The sequence below is a fragment of the Chiloscyllium plagiosum genome, unplaced genomic scaffold, assembly GCF_037043375.1.
Source record: "Chiloscyllium plagiosum isolate Xiang-an unplaced genomic scaffold, Cpla_swu_hap1 HiC_scaffold_10, whole genome shotgun sequence".
Classification (NCBI taxonomy): Eukaryota; Metazoa; Chordata; class Chondrichthyes; order Orectolobiformes; family Hemiscylliidae; genus Chiloscyllium; species Chiloscyllium plagiosum.
This window is the reverse complement of record NW_028270148.1, coordinates 5,082,337-5,096,265: the sequence shown is the minus strand read 5'-3', so window position 1 is coordinate 5,096,265 and position 13,929 is coordinate 5,082,337. Positions and strand designations below refer to the sequence as shown.

General features: G+C 43.7%; 1 protein-coding gene across 1 annotated transcript in view; it reads right to left on the bottom strand.

Moving 5' to 3' along the window:
* The window catches only part of LOC148148893 (immunoglobulin superfamily member 3-like), a 108,573-nt gene extending 96,890 nt beyond the window's left edge, over nucleotides 1-11,683 (bottom strand). The window contains 4 exon segments of the mRNA XM_087991033.1: nucleotides 189-533; nucleotides 3,113-3,457; nucleotides 9,924-10,304; nucleotides 11,555-11,683. Coding sequence (XP_087847159.1) covers nucleotides 189-533; nucleotides 3,113-3,457; nucleotides 9,924-10,304; nucleotides 11,555-11,606 — 1,123 coding nt within the window. The 5' untranslated portion in view covers nucleotides 11,607-11,683.
* Between the last annotated feature and the right edge of the window lie 2,246 nt (nucleotides 11,684-13,929).

Genomic DNA, 13,929 nt, shown 5'->3' with positions numbered 1-13,929 from the left:
GCGGCTGCACCAGCATTTTGTATAGTTGCAGCATGATATTGCGGTTCCGGAGTTCAATCCCTTTACAAATGAAACCTAACACACCGTATGCCTTCTTAACAGCAGAGGAATTAAACACATTCCTCTCTCCAATAAATCCATGCGGAAGTGGTTACTGTATCAAACTATTGTTGGTAAACAGGACTTACCTCTTACAATCAGCTGGGTTCGATTCCCACTGATATCTCCCCACACTTTACAGTAATAGAACCCAGTGTCACTGGGCTGTGTGTCTGTGATGGTCAAAATGTAGCTGTTATTGGAGAGGCTTCTGGAAGATTGGAAGCGCTCAGTGAATCCTGGGCTCCATTTTGTGATGTTCTTCATGTCATGTGTTAAAATCCACTCCGTGCTGTTCCCTGGCTGCTCCCGGTGCCAGTGAACATCAGCGAGTGTCACTGGAGCATTCCTCATGATGCACTGTAACTGGGCAGTTTGACCCTCAGTGATATGTTCCAGGATCGGAGACTGGAGAAGGACTGGGACATTTGCATCTTTAGGGTAAAAAGTTTGAATAAATTAAAACTAGTCTGAACTTTCTGGAGAACTCCAATTTAGAGGTAATGAGAAAGGACAGATTGGAATGGTGAATCAATGGATTAATTATTTAAAATAAACAAAAGATTTTAGACCATCAGACCATTAGATGAAGGAGCAGAACTAGGCCATTTACGTACCATGGAATGCGTTGCCAGTGGTGGTGATGGAAGCAGAGTCATTAGGGACATTTAAGCGACTGCTGGACATGCACATAGATAGCAGTGAGTTGAAGGGTGCGTAGGTTAAGTTATTATATTTTACATTCGGAAAACACCTTGGCACAACATCATGGGCCAAAGGGCCTGTTCTGTGCTGTGCTTTTCTGTGTTCTATGTTCTATAATCTGTCAAGTCTGCTTTCCCATTCAATCAGGGCTGATATGTTTCTCAATCCCATTCTCCTGCCTTTTTCCTGTAATACTTGATCCCCTTACTGATCAAGAACCTATCATTGTCTTCAACACACTCAATGACTTGACCTTCACAGTCCTCTGTGTCTATGAGTTCCACAGATTCTCCATAGAGTCATAGAGATATACAGCATGGAAACAGACCCTTTGGTCCAACCCGTCCATGCCGACCAGATATCCCAACCCAATCTCGTCCCATCTGCCAGCACCCAGTCCATATCCCTCCAAACCCTTCCTATTCATAAACCCATCCAAATGCCTCTTAAATGTTGCAATTGTACCAGCCTCCAACACTTCCTCTGGCAGCTCATTCCATACACATACCACTCTCTGCGTGAAAAAGTTGCCCCTTAGGTCTCTTTTATATCTTTCCCCTCTCACCCTAAACCTATGCCCTCTAGTTCTGGACTCCCCCACCCCGGCGAAAAGACTTTGCCTATTTACCCTATTCATGCCCCTCATAATTTTGTAAACCTCTTTAAGGTTACCCCTCAGCCTCCGACACTCCAAGGAAAACAGCCCCAGCCTGTTCAGCCTCTCCCTTCAGCTCAAATCCTCCAACTCTGGCAACATCGTTGTAAATCTTTTCAGAATCCTTTCAAGTTTCACAACATCTTTCTGATAGGAAGGAGACCAGAATTGCACACAATATTCCAACAATGGCCTAACCAATGTCCTGTACAGCCGCAACAATCTCCATCTACCACTTCTCAGCCCATTGACCCATGTGCTATCAGGCCGTAGCCACTCTACTGGTGGAAAAATCTTCTCCACTTCCACTCCATACAGGCCTCCCAGTATTCTGTAAGTTTTTATAAGATCCCTCTTCATCCTTCGAGGCTGAGGGATGACCTGATAGAAGTTTATAAAATTGTGAGTGGCATGGATAGTCAGTATGTTTTTTCACATTGTGGAAATATCAAACACTAGGGGCATAGGTTTAAGGTAAGAGAAGAAATGCTTAAAGGAGATGTCATCTGTTTTACACAAAGGAATGTGCTGCCAGGGGAGTTTGTAGAAGAGATAAGACTGGAAGGTTTAAGAGGCATGAACAGGCTAAGAATAGGGGAATATAGACTATGCGCAGGATGATGGAATGAGTTTAGAATGACATCATGGCTGGCACAGGCACGCTGAGTCAAAGGCCCTTTTTTAAAATTCAATCATTGGATGAGGCCAGCAGTTCATAGACAACCACATTACTTTGGGTCTGGAGTCACATGTAACTCAGACCAGGTAAGGATGGCAGTTTCCTTCCCTAAAGGACATTACTGATGGGTTTTCCTGATAATTGACAATGGGTTCATGGTCATCATTAGACTCTTAGTTACAGATAGCTTTTGCTAAATCCAAATTCCACCATCTGTCATGGTGGATTCAAACCTGGGTCTCTGGATCAACATTCCAGTGATGATAACTCCCGTGTTGCTCCCATGCTTTACCATTTCATATTCCATGTTCTCAAGAGCAGAATGTTGCCTCTCTCCTCCCGCCACCTCCAGCCATTGACACATTTTAACAAGGCTGAAATACTCCATACATTGCAGTCCCTGACAGTGCTCTATCAAGGTCACTCACTGATTGTTCCCATCATCAGCTTCCTCCCAGCACCAGTGGTTTCTCCTCCAGACTCTGATCATCTCTGCGCTGTCCCCAGGGCACCATTCCCAAACACCTCACCATCATCATTTCACCCTCAGAAACCTGCTCAACCTTTCCATCTCCCCCATCATTGCACTGCCCATCCACCTCCTCCAATCATCCCAAGGCTGTTTCCACTCTCTCTAAATGTCTGTCCAACATGAGGACACAGTGAAGATGAAATATCCTCTTCAGCTCAGCAAACAGCCACACTGTACTAACCCACTGAGGCCAAACCCAAAGAGGGCCAACTCTAAGCTCATTCTGGATTAGTGGTAGCACCACTAATCCAGAATCTGGTTTCCAGCATCTGCAGTCATTGTTTTTAACTCTGAGCTCAGCTTCCTCCCCACAGTGAATCCATCCCTGAGATCATTCTCTGTCACCTCTTCAATCTTCTTGATTACAAACTGATCTCCAATTCATTCACTGGTCAAGAGGTTATTACTGGAGGTGATTGTTAGTAGAGGAAACGTTACTTACTATTTACAATGAGCTGGGTCCCTCCACCAGGGACACTTCCCCAGACTGAGCAGTAATAAACTCCACTGTCACTGGGCTGCACTTTTGTGATAGTCAGAATGAAGCTGTTACTGGAGGGCTCTCTGGAAAGTTGGAATCGATCAGTGGAACCTTGGCTCCATCTTACATAACCATTTCTGTCATGTGTTAAAAACAGCTTCATATGACTTCCAGGTTCTTGTCTGTACCAGTGAACAATGGTCTGTGCCACTGTGCCGTTCCTCATGGTGCACTGTAACTGGGCAGTGTGACCCTCAGTGACACGTTCCACCATCGGAGACTGGAGAAGGACTGGACCAGATGTACCTTTCAGAGAAAAACATCCAGAATTTAAGAATCAATTCTCCAGGTTACAATGTGTTGGCAGTTGTGCAAAGAGATAGTTCAGGTAAAACAATTTCTGTATTAAATAGGGAACTGGTTTAAGATTGAACCAGTGGAGTTGGAGCATATCATATTTAAATAACTTCAATAACAATTGGTGCAAATATTTAAGGAGAAACAGCAGGGTCAGAAAGTAGAGTGACATTACCTGAATAATGAGCAGGTCCTGATTACAGCTTCCAGCCTCAGACTGTCCACACTCCCTGTTCCCACTCCGTGTCCCCACTGGAGGCTCCGATCTCTTTTGTCTCATATTCCCTTGTCCCTGACCTAGCCCTGACTGGTGTCAGATACTGCAGCATCTTCTGGAAAGGTCCCTCCTTCCCTCCCCATCCTGTTCACTGCTTTCCTGAGAATAATCACCTTTCTCTGAGCCTGACTCCTCACAATTCTCTCACTGTCATTACACAGTGCCCCTGAGTATTCGCTGGTACTAGGTATCCCCTGGCATTGGGAATCTCCTAATTACTAACTGATCCAAGCCCCCACATAAAACAAGACATGCCATCAACCTGAAAACAGCCAAACAATTTCAAAGTTTATTTTGTCTGTTTATAAAATCTCTCCCTTTACAAACAAATTCCCATTATCTCGCTAAGAACTGTTTCTGTCAGATTGTTGTTTTAAAGAAGTTTTAACTGCAGAAATATTGACAGTTAAAATCTTAAATCTCCTCAAACACAAAGAGACCAAAACCAACATGTCTCTCATTCAAAATCCAAATTCCAAACTAAATGATATTAAAAATGTATAGAAGCCTCATAACTCACATCGTACTGTTTAAACTCTAATAGGGGAAGTGCACTAGTAATCATGTCCCAACTAACCATGAGCTGTACTAAATGTGTTACGGAATCAACAATACAGCCAATTTGTCTCTCGTTTATCCTCCTGTCCAAAGTTAAACTAAAATCTAGTAGGTTGATAAACGACATCAAAAATAACTTATTTATTATCAACAAGACTGATTTTGAAACAGCAGAAAATGTGGTCAGCATTTATCTGTTTGGGATTAAATCATATCCCATTAATCTCAAACAAACATTCGTTTACAAGCAAGGCAACTCTGCAGAAATAATTTTGGGCTGATTTTAAACAAAAAGGCTTAAATAAAGACCATCCTCATGGGACAAGGAAATCCCATCGGGAGGTAGAATGTTTTGACTTCTCAGAATTCCCTCAATGATTCCTGAAAGTTATACATTGATGGAAGATCTTCTGACCGTATTTCAGATTCTTATGGGAAATAGTTTGAAACCTTGATGTTGGAAATGTTATTTTTACCATTCCTTCATAAAGGGACTTTGTCAGCTTTTCCCTTGTCTTTCTCTGACTGAGAGGGAGAAACTGAACAGCTGGTCCCACTTGGATTTTTCTTCCCATTTTATCAGAAGATAAGGGTCTTTTTTGCTGCGTTTGGTCAGCTTGAATATTTTGATTGAGCTGCTCTCCATTTGGTCTGTGAACGCACACAGCAACGTGAGCCCAGAAACTGTTGCAAGGCTGCATTCAAAATCAATTAGTTCCGCAATTTAGCAATTAATCCTAATCCTTGATTGATTTGAAATTAATTTTAATTTGGCAAACTGAAACAAATTTTTGATCTTTCAGATCCAAGTGATCATGTGGTAAACCCTTTTCAATCTAGGAATGACCAAACAATTCCATATTCCAATTTCTTACAGTCTCTACATTTTTATGTAATCCTAATTAAGGTTTCCATCTTTGCTTTTTGGGACAGAACTTTAAAGGATAGTTCTGATATTACCTGCTGAATTTAATTACATCTCTCAACTAAAGAGTAGACTCCCAGCTCCAACTGCTCCTGCACAACCGTTAGAATTGCACTTTTAAATAAAATTGTCACCACTGCTCTTATTTCTCCATCCAATCTGAGTATCCTCACATCTCTCTGCATTACATCTGATCTATTATTAGCTGCCCACTCCACACAATGGGACAAGTAGATGAGAAAGCCCCAGGAACTATCTGAGCCAGGATGGAGACTGAAACCAGGCTGTCAGCAGTAGTCAAGAAGAGGCTCTAGCTAATTATGTTGGACACTCCAGGCGGCATCCTGGTAAATCTCCTCTGCACTCTCTCGAAAGCTTCCACATCCTTCCTACAAAAAGGCAGCCAGAACTTAACATAATCTTCCAAGTATGTTCTAACCAAGGCTTTATAGAGCTGCAGTATAACCTCATGCCTCTTAAATCCAATCCCCCTGCTAATGAAAGCTAACACACCATATGCCTTCTTAACAACCCTATCACCTTGGGTGGCAATTTTGAGGGATGTATGGACATGGACCCCAAGATCCCACTGTTCATCCACACTGCCAAGAATCCTACCTTTAACCTTGTAATCTGTGTTCAAATTCAACCTTCCAAAATGAATCACTTCACTCTTTTCCAGGTTGAACTCCATCTGTCACTTATCAACCCAGTTCTGCATCCTGTCAATGTCCTGTTGCAACCTACAACAGCCCTCCACACTGTCCAAGACTCCACCGACCTGTGTGTCACTGGCAAACATATGATCCCACCGTTCCACTTCCTCAACAAAGTCATTTATAAAAAATCACAAAGACCAGTGGTCCCAGAACAAATCCCTGTGGAACACCACTGGTCACCAAGTTCCTGGCTGAATACTTTCCATCTACTACCACCCTCTGTCTTCTAAGCGCCAACCAAATTCTGTATCTAGACAGCCAAGTTTCCTTGCCTCCCATGTCTCCTTAATTTCTGAATGAGCCTACACTGGAGAACCTTATCAAATGCCTTGCTAAAATCCATGTACACTCACATCCAACGCTCTACCTTCATGAATATATTTTGTCACAACCTTAACGAATTCAACAAGGCTTGTGAGGCATGACCTGCCCCTGACAAAGCATGCTGACTATCTCTAATCAAGCTATGCTTTCCTAAATAGTCATAAATCCTATCTCTCAGAATTCTCTCCAATAATTATCCCATCACTGACATAAGATTGACTGATCTGTAATTCCCAGGGTTCTCCTATTCCCTTTCTTAAACAGCAAAATAACATTTGCCACCCTCCAATCATCTAGTACTTCTCCAGTAGACAGTGAGGATGCAAAGATTATTTCCAAAGGCACAGCAATTTCTTCCCTCACTGCCCATAGTAATCTGGGGAATATCCCACTTGCCCAGAGGACTTACCTATGCTTATGTTTTTCAAAATTTGTAGCACATTCTCCATCCTAACATCAACCTGTTCAAGCATATCAGCCTGTTTCATGCTGTCATCACAAATGACAAAGTCCCTCTCACTAGTCAATACTGAAGGAAGCTATTCATTAAGAAGCTCCCCTACCTCATCTGACTCCAGGCACAAGTTCCCTCCATTATCTTTGACCGGCCTCACTCTTGCTCTAGCCATCCTCTTGTTCCTCACATAAATGCAGAACACCTTGAGATTTTCCTTAATCATACTTGTCAAGGCTTTTTCATGCCTCCTTCTCCCTCTTCTAAGTCCATTATTCAGTTCTTACCTGGCTACCTTGTAACCTTCTAGAGCCCTATCTGATCCTTGCTTCCTGATGGAGGGTTATGCCTGGAATGTCGATTCTCCTGCTCCTCAGATGCCACCTGACCTGCTGTGCTTTTCTCGCACCACACTCTCAACTTCTTCAAATTTAAGTCAGCTTCCTTCTTCCTCTTGATTAGATGTTCCACATCTCTTGTCATCCAAGGTTCCTTCATTCTTCCTTGCCTCAGTGGGACAATCCTATCCAGCACTCGTAGCAAGTACACCCTAAACAATCTCCACATTTCTGTTGTGAATTTCCCTGAGAATATCTGTTCCCAATTTATGCCCCACAGTTCCTGCCTAATAGCATTATAATTTCCCCTTCCCCAATCAAATATTTACCCATACCATCTTCTCCTATTCCTCTCCATGACCATAGGAAAGGTCAGGGAGTTGTGATCATAATCATCAAAATGCTTTCCCATTGAGAGATCTGATACCTGACCTGGCTTGTTGCCAAGCACCAAATCCAATATGGCCTCTTCTTTAGTTGGCCAATCTATATATTGAGTCAAGAATCCTTCCTAGACACACCTGACAAATTCTGCTGCATCCATTTAGGTAAGCACTGCTGCCTCACAGTATCAGGATCCCAGGTTCGATCCCAGCCTTGGGTGACTGTCTGTGTGGAGTTTGTACATTCTCCCCATGTCTACATGGGTTTGCTCTGGTTTCGTCCCACAATCCAAAGATGTGCAGCGCAGGTGAATTGGCCATGCTAAATTATCTGTAGTATTAGGTGCATTAGTTAGAGGGGAAATGGGTCTGGGTGGGTTGCTCTTTGGAGGGGTGGTGTGGACTGATAGGGCCTGTTTCCACACTCTAGGGAATCTAATCTAACCAATCTATTTGCATTAAGGAGATTCCAATCAATATTAGGGAAGTTGAAGTCACCAATGACAACAACTCTGTTATTTCGGCACCATTCGAAAAACTGCCTCCCAATCTGCTCCTCCATGTCTCTGTTGCTACTGGGGGGTTTATAGAAAACTCCCAATACAGTGACTGCTCCTTTCCTGTTTCTGACGTCCACCCATAATGACTCAGTAGAGAAACCCTTCTCGATGACCTCCCTTTCTGCAGCTGTGATACTATCCCTGATTAGTTATGCCGCTCCACCACCTCTTTTACCTCCCTCCCTATTCCGTATGAAACATCTAAACCCCAGAACACCCAAAAACCATTCCTACACTTGTGATATCCAAATCTCCATAATGGCCACAACATTGTAGCTCCAAATCCATGCTCTAAGTTCATCACTCTTATTCTTGACACTTCTTGCATTAAAATAGATACACTTCAACCCATCACGTCTAATGGATGGATATCTAATAATGAAGAGTCAGAATACAGGAAGGAGATAGAGGTCTTGGTGATGTGGTACAAAGAAAACAATTTCTCTCTCAAAGTTGGCAAAACTAAAGAACTGATCACTGACTTCAGAAAGGAGGAAGGAAAACATGTCCCCATCTATATCAATGGAACTGAGGTTGAGAGGGTGGAGAGTGTCAAGTTCCTAAGAGTGACAATAACCAACAGCGTGTCTTAGACTGTAATGGTCAAGAAGGCTCAATGCCTCTTCTTCCTCAGGTGGCTCAGGAAATTTGGCATAACCATAAGCATATTATCTGGGTGCATAACATCTTGGTACAGCAGTTGCTCTGCCCAGGACCATAGAAACTACAGTAGGTTGTATGCATAGTTCAGACCACCAGGGAAGCCAATATTCCATCCATGGACTGCATTTACTCAAAAAGGAAACCATATTTCACACTTGACTGAGGTTTTTGAGGAAGCAACCAGGAAGATTGATGAAGGCAGAGGTGCAGACATTGTTTACATGGACTTTAGTAAAGCCTTTGATAAGGTTTTGCATGGTAGACTAATAAATAAAGTTATACCACATGGGATTCCAGGTGAACTTGCCAATTGGATACAAAATTGGCTTAATAGCAGAGAGTGATGGTGGAGCATTGTTTCTTAGACTGGAGGCCTGTTACCAGCAGTGTGCCACAAAGATTGGTGCTGTGTCTGTGTTTTTCTGTCATTTGTCGAAATTAGTTAGATTAGAATATAGAAGGCAAGATCCGTACATTTGTGGATTACACCAAGATTGTGGTATGTTGGACAATGAAAAAGGACATCCAAGATTACAAAGAGATCTTGATCAATGAGGTCAATGGGTTAAGGAGTGACAGATGGAGTTTAATTTGGATAAATTGGTAATACAAATAAAGCTCGGACTTATGCAATTAAAAGTAGGATCTTGGGTAGTGTTGTAGATCAAAAAGATGAAGGAATTCAGGTACAAAATTCTTTGAAGTTTAAATCACATGTCAATAAGATGGTTAAGAAAGCATTTAGCATGCTCACTTTATTGCTCAGGCTTTTGAATACAGAAGTTGGGACATCATGCTGAAGTTGTATTGGATGTTGGTTTGGCCTCTTCGGGAGTATTGTGTCCAGTTCTGGTTGATCTGTTCCAGGGACAATATTATTAAGTTGGAGGGCATTTGGAAGAGAATTACCAGACCATTGCTGGGAATGGAGGGTTTGAATTATGAGGAGAGGTTGGATAGGCTGAGGCTTTTCTCACTGGAGTGTAGGAGTGGTGGGGGTGACATTTTTTGAGGTTTATAAAATTATGAGCGCTATACATAAGGTGAATGGCATGTGAGTTTTCCAAAGGCTGGGGGATTTCAAGGCACGTTAAGTGGAGGAGAAAGATTTTAAAAAGACAAGCATTCATCACCTCCTCAACTTTCTTGATCTCCAATGTATTCACAGACCAGAGGTTATTACTGGAGGAGATTGTCATGTAACCTCTACTTACTGTTTACAATGAGTCGGCTTCCTTCACCAGTGATACTTCGCCAGACTGAGCAATAATAGACTCCAGTGTCACTGGGCTGCACGTTTTTAATAGTCAGAATGAAGCTGTTACTGGAGGAGTTTCTGGAAGACTGGAAACGCTTTTTGAAACCTGAATACCATTGCATGTAATTCCATGTGTAGTAACCTGAGTACCATTGGACATAATTCCATGAGTAATGGACCAAAATCCACTCCCTCCTTATTCCTGGTTGTTCCCGGTACCAGTGAACATCAGTGTGTGTCACTGCGATGTTCCTCACGGTGCACACTAACCGGGCAGTGTGACCCTCGGTGACACGTTCCAAGATCGGAGACTGGAGAAGGGCTGGGGGATTTGTTCCTTCAAAAAATATTAAAAAAATTAATAAACAAACAGCAGTCTGATTGTTCTAAACTCCCGCTAGGATTTAAAGGGACCCTCCCAGCAGTCTGAGTCCTACGTTAAGGAGGGGGAGCAGGTTGTCAGACTGAACCAGTTGTGATGGTTTGTTCCTGATTGATATCCTGACTATCACTCACTGTGTGCTGAGAACAGCAATACAGATGTTGCTATAACAGTGACATGTTGAGCTCACACTGTCGAACCGCTAATACAAGCTAATTGCCACACACTGCAATCCTTTTCTCTGGATGATTCATAGTGGGAGACGCTTCCTGACAATCCACAGCAGATGTGAGGATTGGAACTGGGAAGGGTCCGATGCATTAGAAAAGGCAGCCAGGCAGCAGTTAAAGGAGCAGGATTTCCCCAAAGACCAACAGAGATACAGCCTCTCCAGCGTCAGCAAACTGAGGACTCTCCACAGGTAAGGGTCCTGCGGGTCAGATTAGGGGGAAATGGTGAGTCTCTCCCTCCATTCCTTGCATACAGGATCTTTACCACAGCTAATGCTTCCTGATACAAAAGGGAAAGGTGGCCATACCATGCCTTACATGGGAAATTAGAGATAGTATTATATCCAAGGAAGAGGCAAACAAATTGGTCGATTAACCAACAGAGCGAAGGAGTGATTGATTAAGGAAGTAATTTTGAGAGGAACATCAGCAATGATGGAAACTGTTCCTGCAGGTTGATGGTGAAGGTAAGTATTGTTCCCTTACAGTCAGAAAAGAGGAATTCATAATAGAGAACAAAGAACTGACTTACCCACTAAATACAAGCCTTGGTTCTGTATTCACAAAGGAGCTCACAAATAACATACTTGATAAGGACCCATACATTAAGCTACATAAGAAGATCAGATCCCATGACATTGGAGACAGAATAATAGCATTGTTAACAAATTAACTAATCAGTAAAAGTGTTGGGGAAAGGTGTCCTTGTCAGGATGGCTATCGGAGTGTCACAGGGATCAGTGGTGGGACCATTATTATTTACAATATACCCAGAAAACACTCTGGTCTGAGACCCCAGCTTATGGAGCTCTGTGTCAGCTGCACCAAACAATCCCCAGAGAGTGCTAAATTCTCCTTGTGATACACCCCTCCAGTTCTCAATGTTCAAACTTTTAGAATTCTCACAAACTCCATAGCAGTACAAACCATGGAAAGATTTTTTACAAGTTAAACTTCTCGAAAGCAAATACTTACCAAAAGCAACACAGAGGGACAGGGTCACAGCAAACAGAGTTCCACTGATCATCTCAACAGACCAGCAACGTTGTTATCCACACAGTTTATTGTGCGTCCAGTTAATTCATCGAAACACGAAGTGTCCCAGCCAACTGCAGCTTCTTTAACGTCTCGTCTCTCAGGAGGTAGAGAAGTTAAAGTGTCAGTAAAGGGGAAACAGGACAATAAACCAATGATTGCCCTCTTCTGAGGGAGGATATTACTGGATAGATTTTATGAATGTGATTCAGCAGGTTTTACTTCAGCAATAATACTAAATACTTATTCAGCGCAAGTTCCTCACACTCAGTCACTTAAACATTGAGAATTCATACATTTGCTGCAACCTTGTTGATTGGTCAAGACATTTATGGCAATACACTGGTTCGGCATTTATGGTGCAAGATACTTTGAACATTTCAATAAAACTAAAAAATATTGGGCAGGGAGTAAGTCTCAACATTGTCACTGAAGCAATCGTGTCAGACAAAGTAATGGGGCTAAAGATAGATCAGTCCCCTGGCCTTGATGGCTTGCATTCTTGGATCCTAAAAGAGGGGAGCTACAAAGACAGTGGATTCATTGGTTGTAATTTTCCAAGAATCCTTGGATTCTGGAGAAGTACCAGAGGATTGGAAAGCTGCCAATGTGACACACCTAATTGAAAAAAAGGGAGGCAAAACAAGAGTAAATAAAGGCTAATTCCTATTGTTGGAAAAAGGGTTTGAATCAATTATTAAAGAAGTAACTTGGAAAATCATCATGTAATCAAGCAAAGTCAACATGGCTTCATGAAAGGGAAATAGTATCTGACTAATTTAAGGAGAGTTTTTCAAGGAAGTCTCAACCAGAGTGCTGGATTAGTGGTGCTGGAAGAGCACAGCAGTTCAGGCAGCATCCAAGGAACTTCAAAATCGACGTTTCGGGCAAAAGCCCTTCATCAGGAATCAAGGCAGTGAGCCTGAAGTGTGGAGAGATAAGCTAGAGGAGAGTGGGGGTAGCATAGAGTACATTGGGTGAGTGGGGGAGGGGATGAAGGTGATAGGTCAGGGAGGAGAGGGTGGAGTGGATAGTTGGAAAAGGAGATAGGCAGGTAGGACAAGTCCGGACAAGTCATGGGGACAGTGCTGAGCTGGAAGTTTGGAACTAGGGTGAGGTGGGGGAAGGGCAAATGAGGAAACTGTTGAAGTCCACATTGATGCCCTGGGGTTGAAGTGTTCCGAGGCGGAAGATGAGACGTTCTTCCTCCAGGTGTCTGGTGGTGAGGGAGCGGCGGTGAAGGAGGCCTGGGACCTCCATGTCCTCGGCAGAGTGGGAGGGGGAGTTGAAATGTTGGGCCATGGGGCGGTGTGGTTGATTGGTGCAGATGTCACGGAGATGTTCCCTAAAGTGCTCTGCTAGGAGGCGCCCAGTCTCCTCAATGTAGAGGAGACCATATCGGGAGCAACGGATACAATAAATGATACTAGTGGATGTACAAGTAAAACTTTGATGGATGTGGAAGGCTCCTTTAGGGCCTTGGATGGAGGTGAGAGAGGAGGTGTGGGCGCAGGTTTTACAGTTCCTGCGGTGGCAGGGGAAAGTGCCAGGATGGGAAGGTGGGTTGGAAGGGGGGGTGTGGACCTGACCAGGTAGTCACGGAGGGAACGGTCTTTGCGGAAGGCGAAAAGTGGTGGGGAGGGAAATATATTCCTGGTGGTGGGGTCTGTTTGGAGGTGGCAGAAATGTCGGCGGATGATTTGGTTTATGCGAAGGTTTGTAGGGTGGCAGGTGAGCACCAGAGGCCTTCTGTCCTTGTTACGGTTGGAGGGGTGGGGTCTGAGGGCGGAGATGCGGGATGTGGACGAGATGCGCTGGAGGGCATCTTTAACCACGTGGGAAGGGAAATTGCGGTCTCTAAAGAAAGAGGCCATCTGGTGTGTTCTGTGGTGGAACTGGTCCTCCTGGGAGCAGATACGGTGGAGGCAGAGGAATTGGGAATATGGGATGGCATTTTTGCAAGAGGTAGGGTGGGAAGGGGTGTAATCCAGGTAGCTGTGGGAGTCAGTGGGTTTGTAAAAAATGTCAGTGTCAAGTCGGTCATCATTAATGGAGATGGAGAGGTCCAGGAAGGGGAGGGAGGAGTCAGAGATGGTCCAGTTAAATTTAAGGTCAGGGTGGAATGTGTTGGCGAAGTTGATGAATTGCTCAACCTCCTCGCGGGAGCACGAGGTGGCGGAGGAAGAGGTGGGGAGTGGTGCCGGTGAAATTACGGAAGATCAACTGCTCTACATAGCCAACAAAGAGACAGGCATAGCTGGGGCCCATACGTGTGCCCATGGCTCCCCTTTGATCTGGAGGAAGTGGGAGGGTTC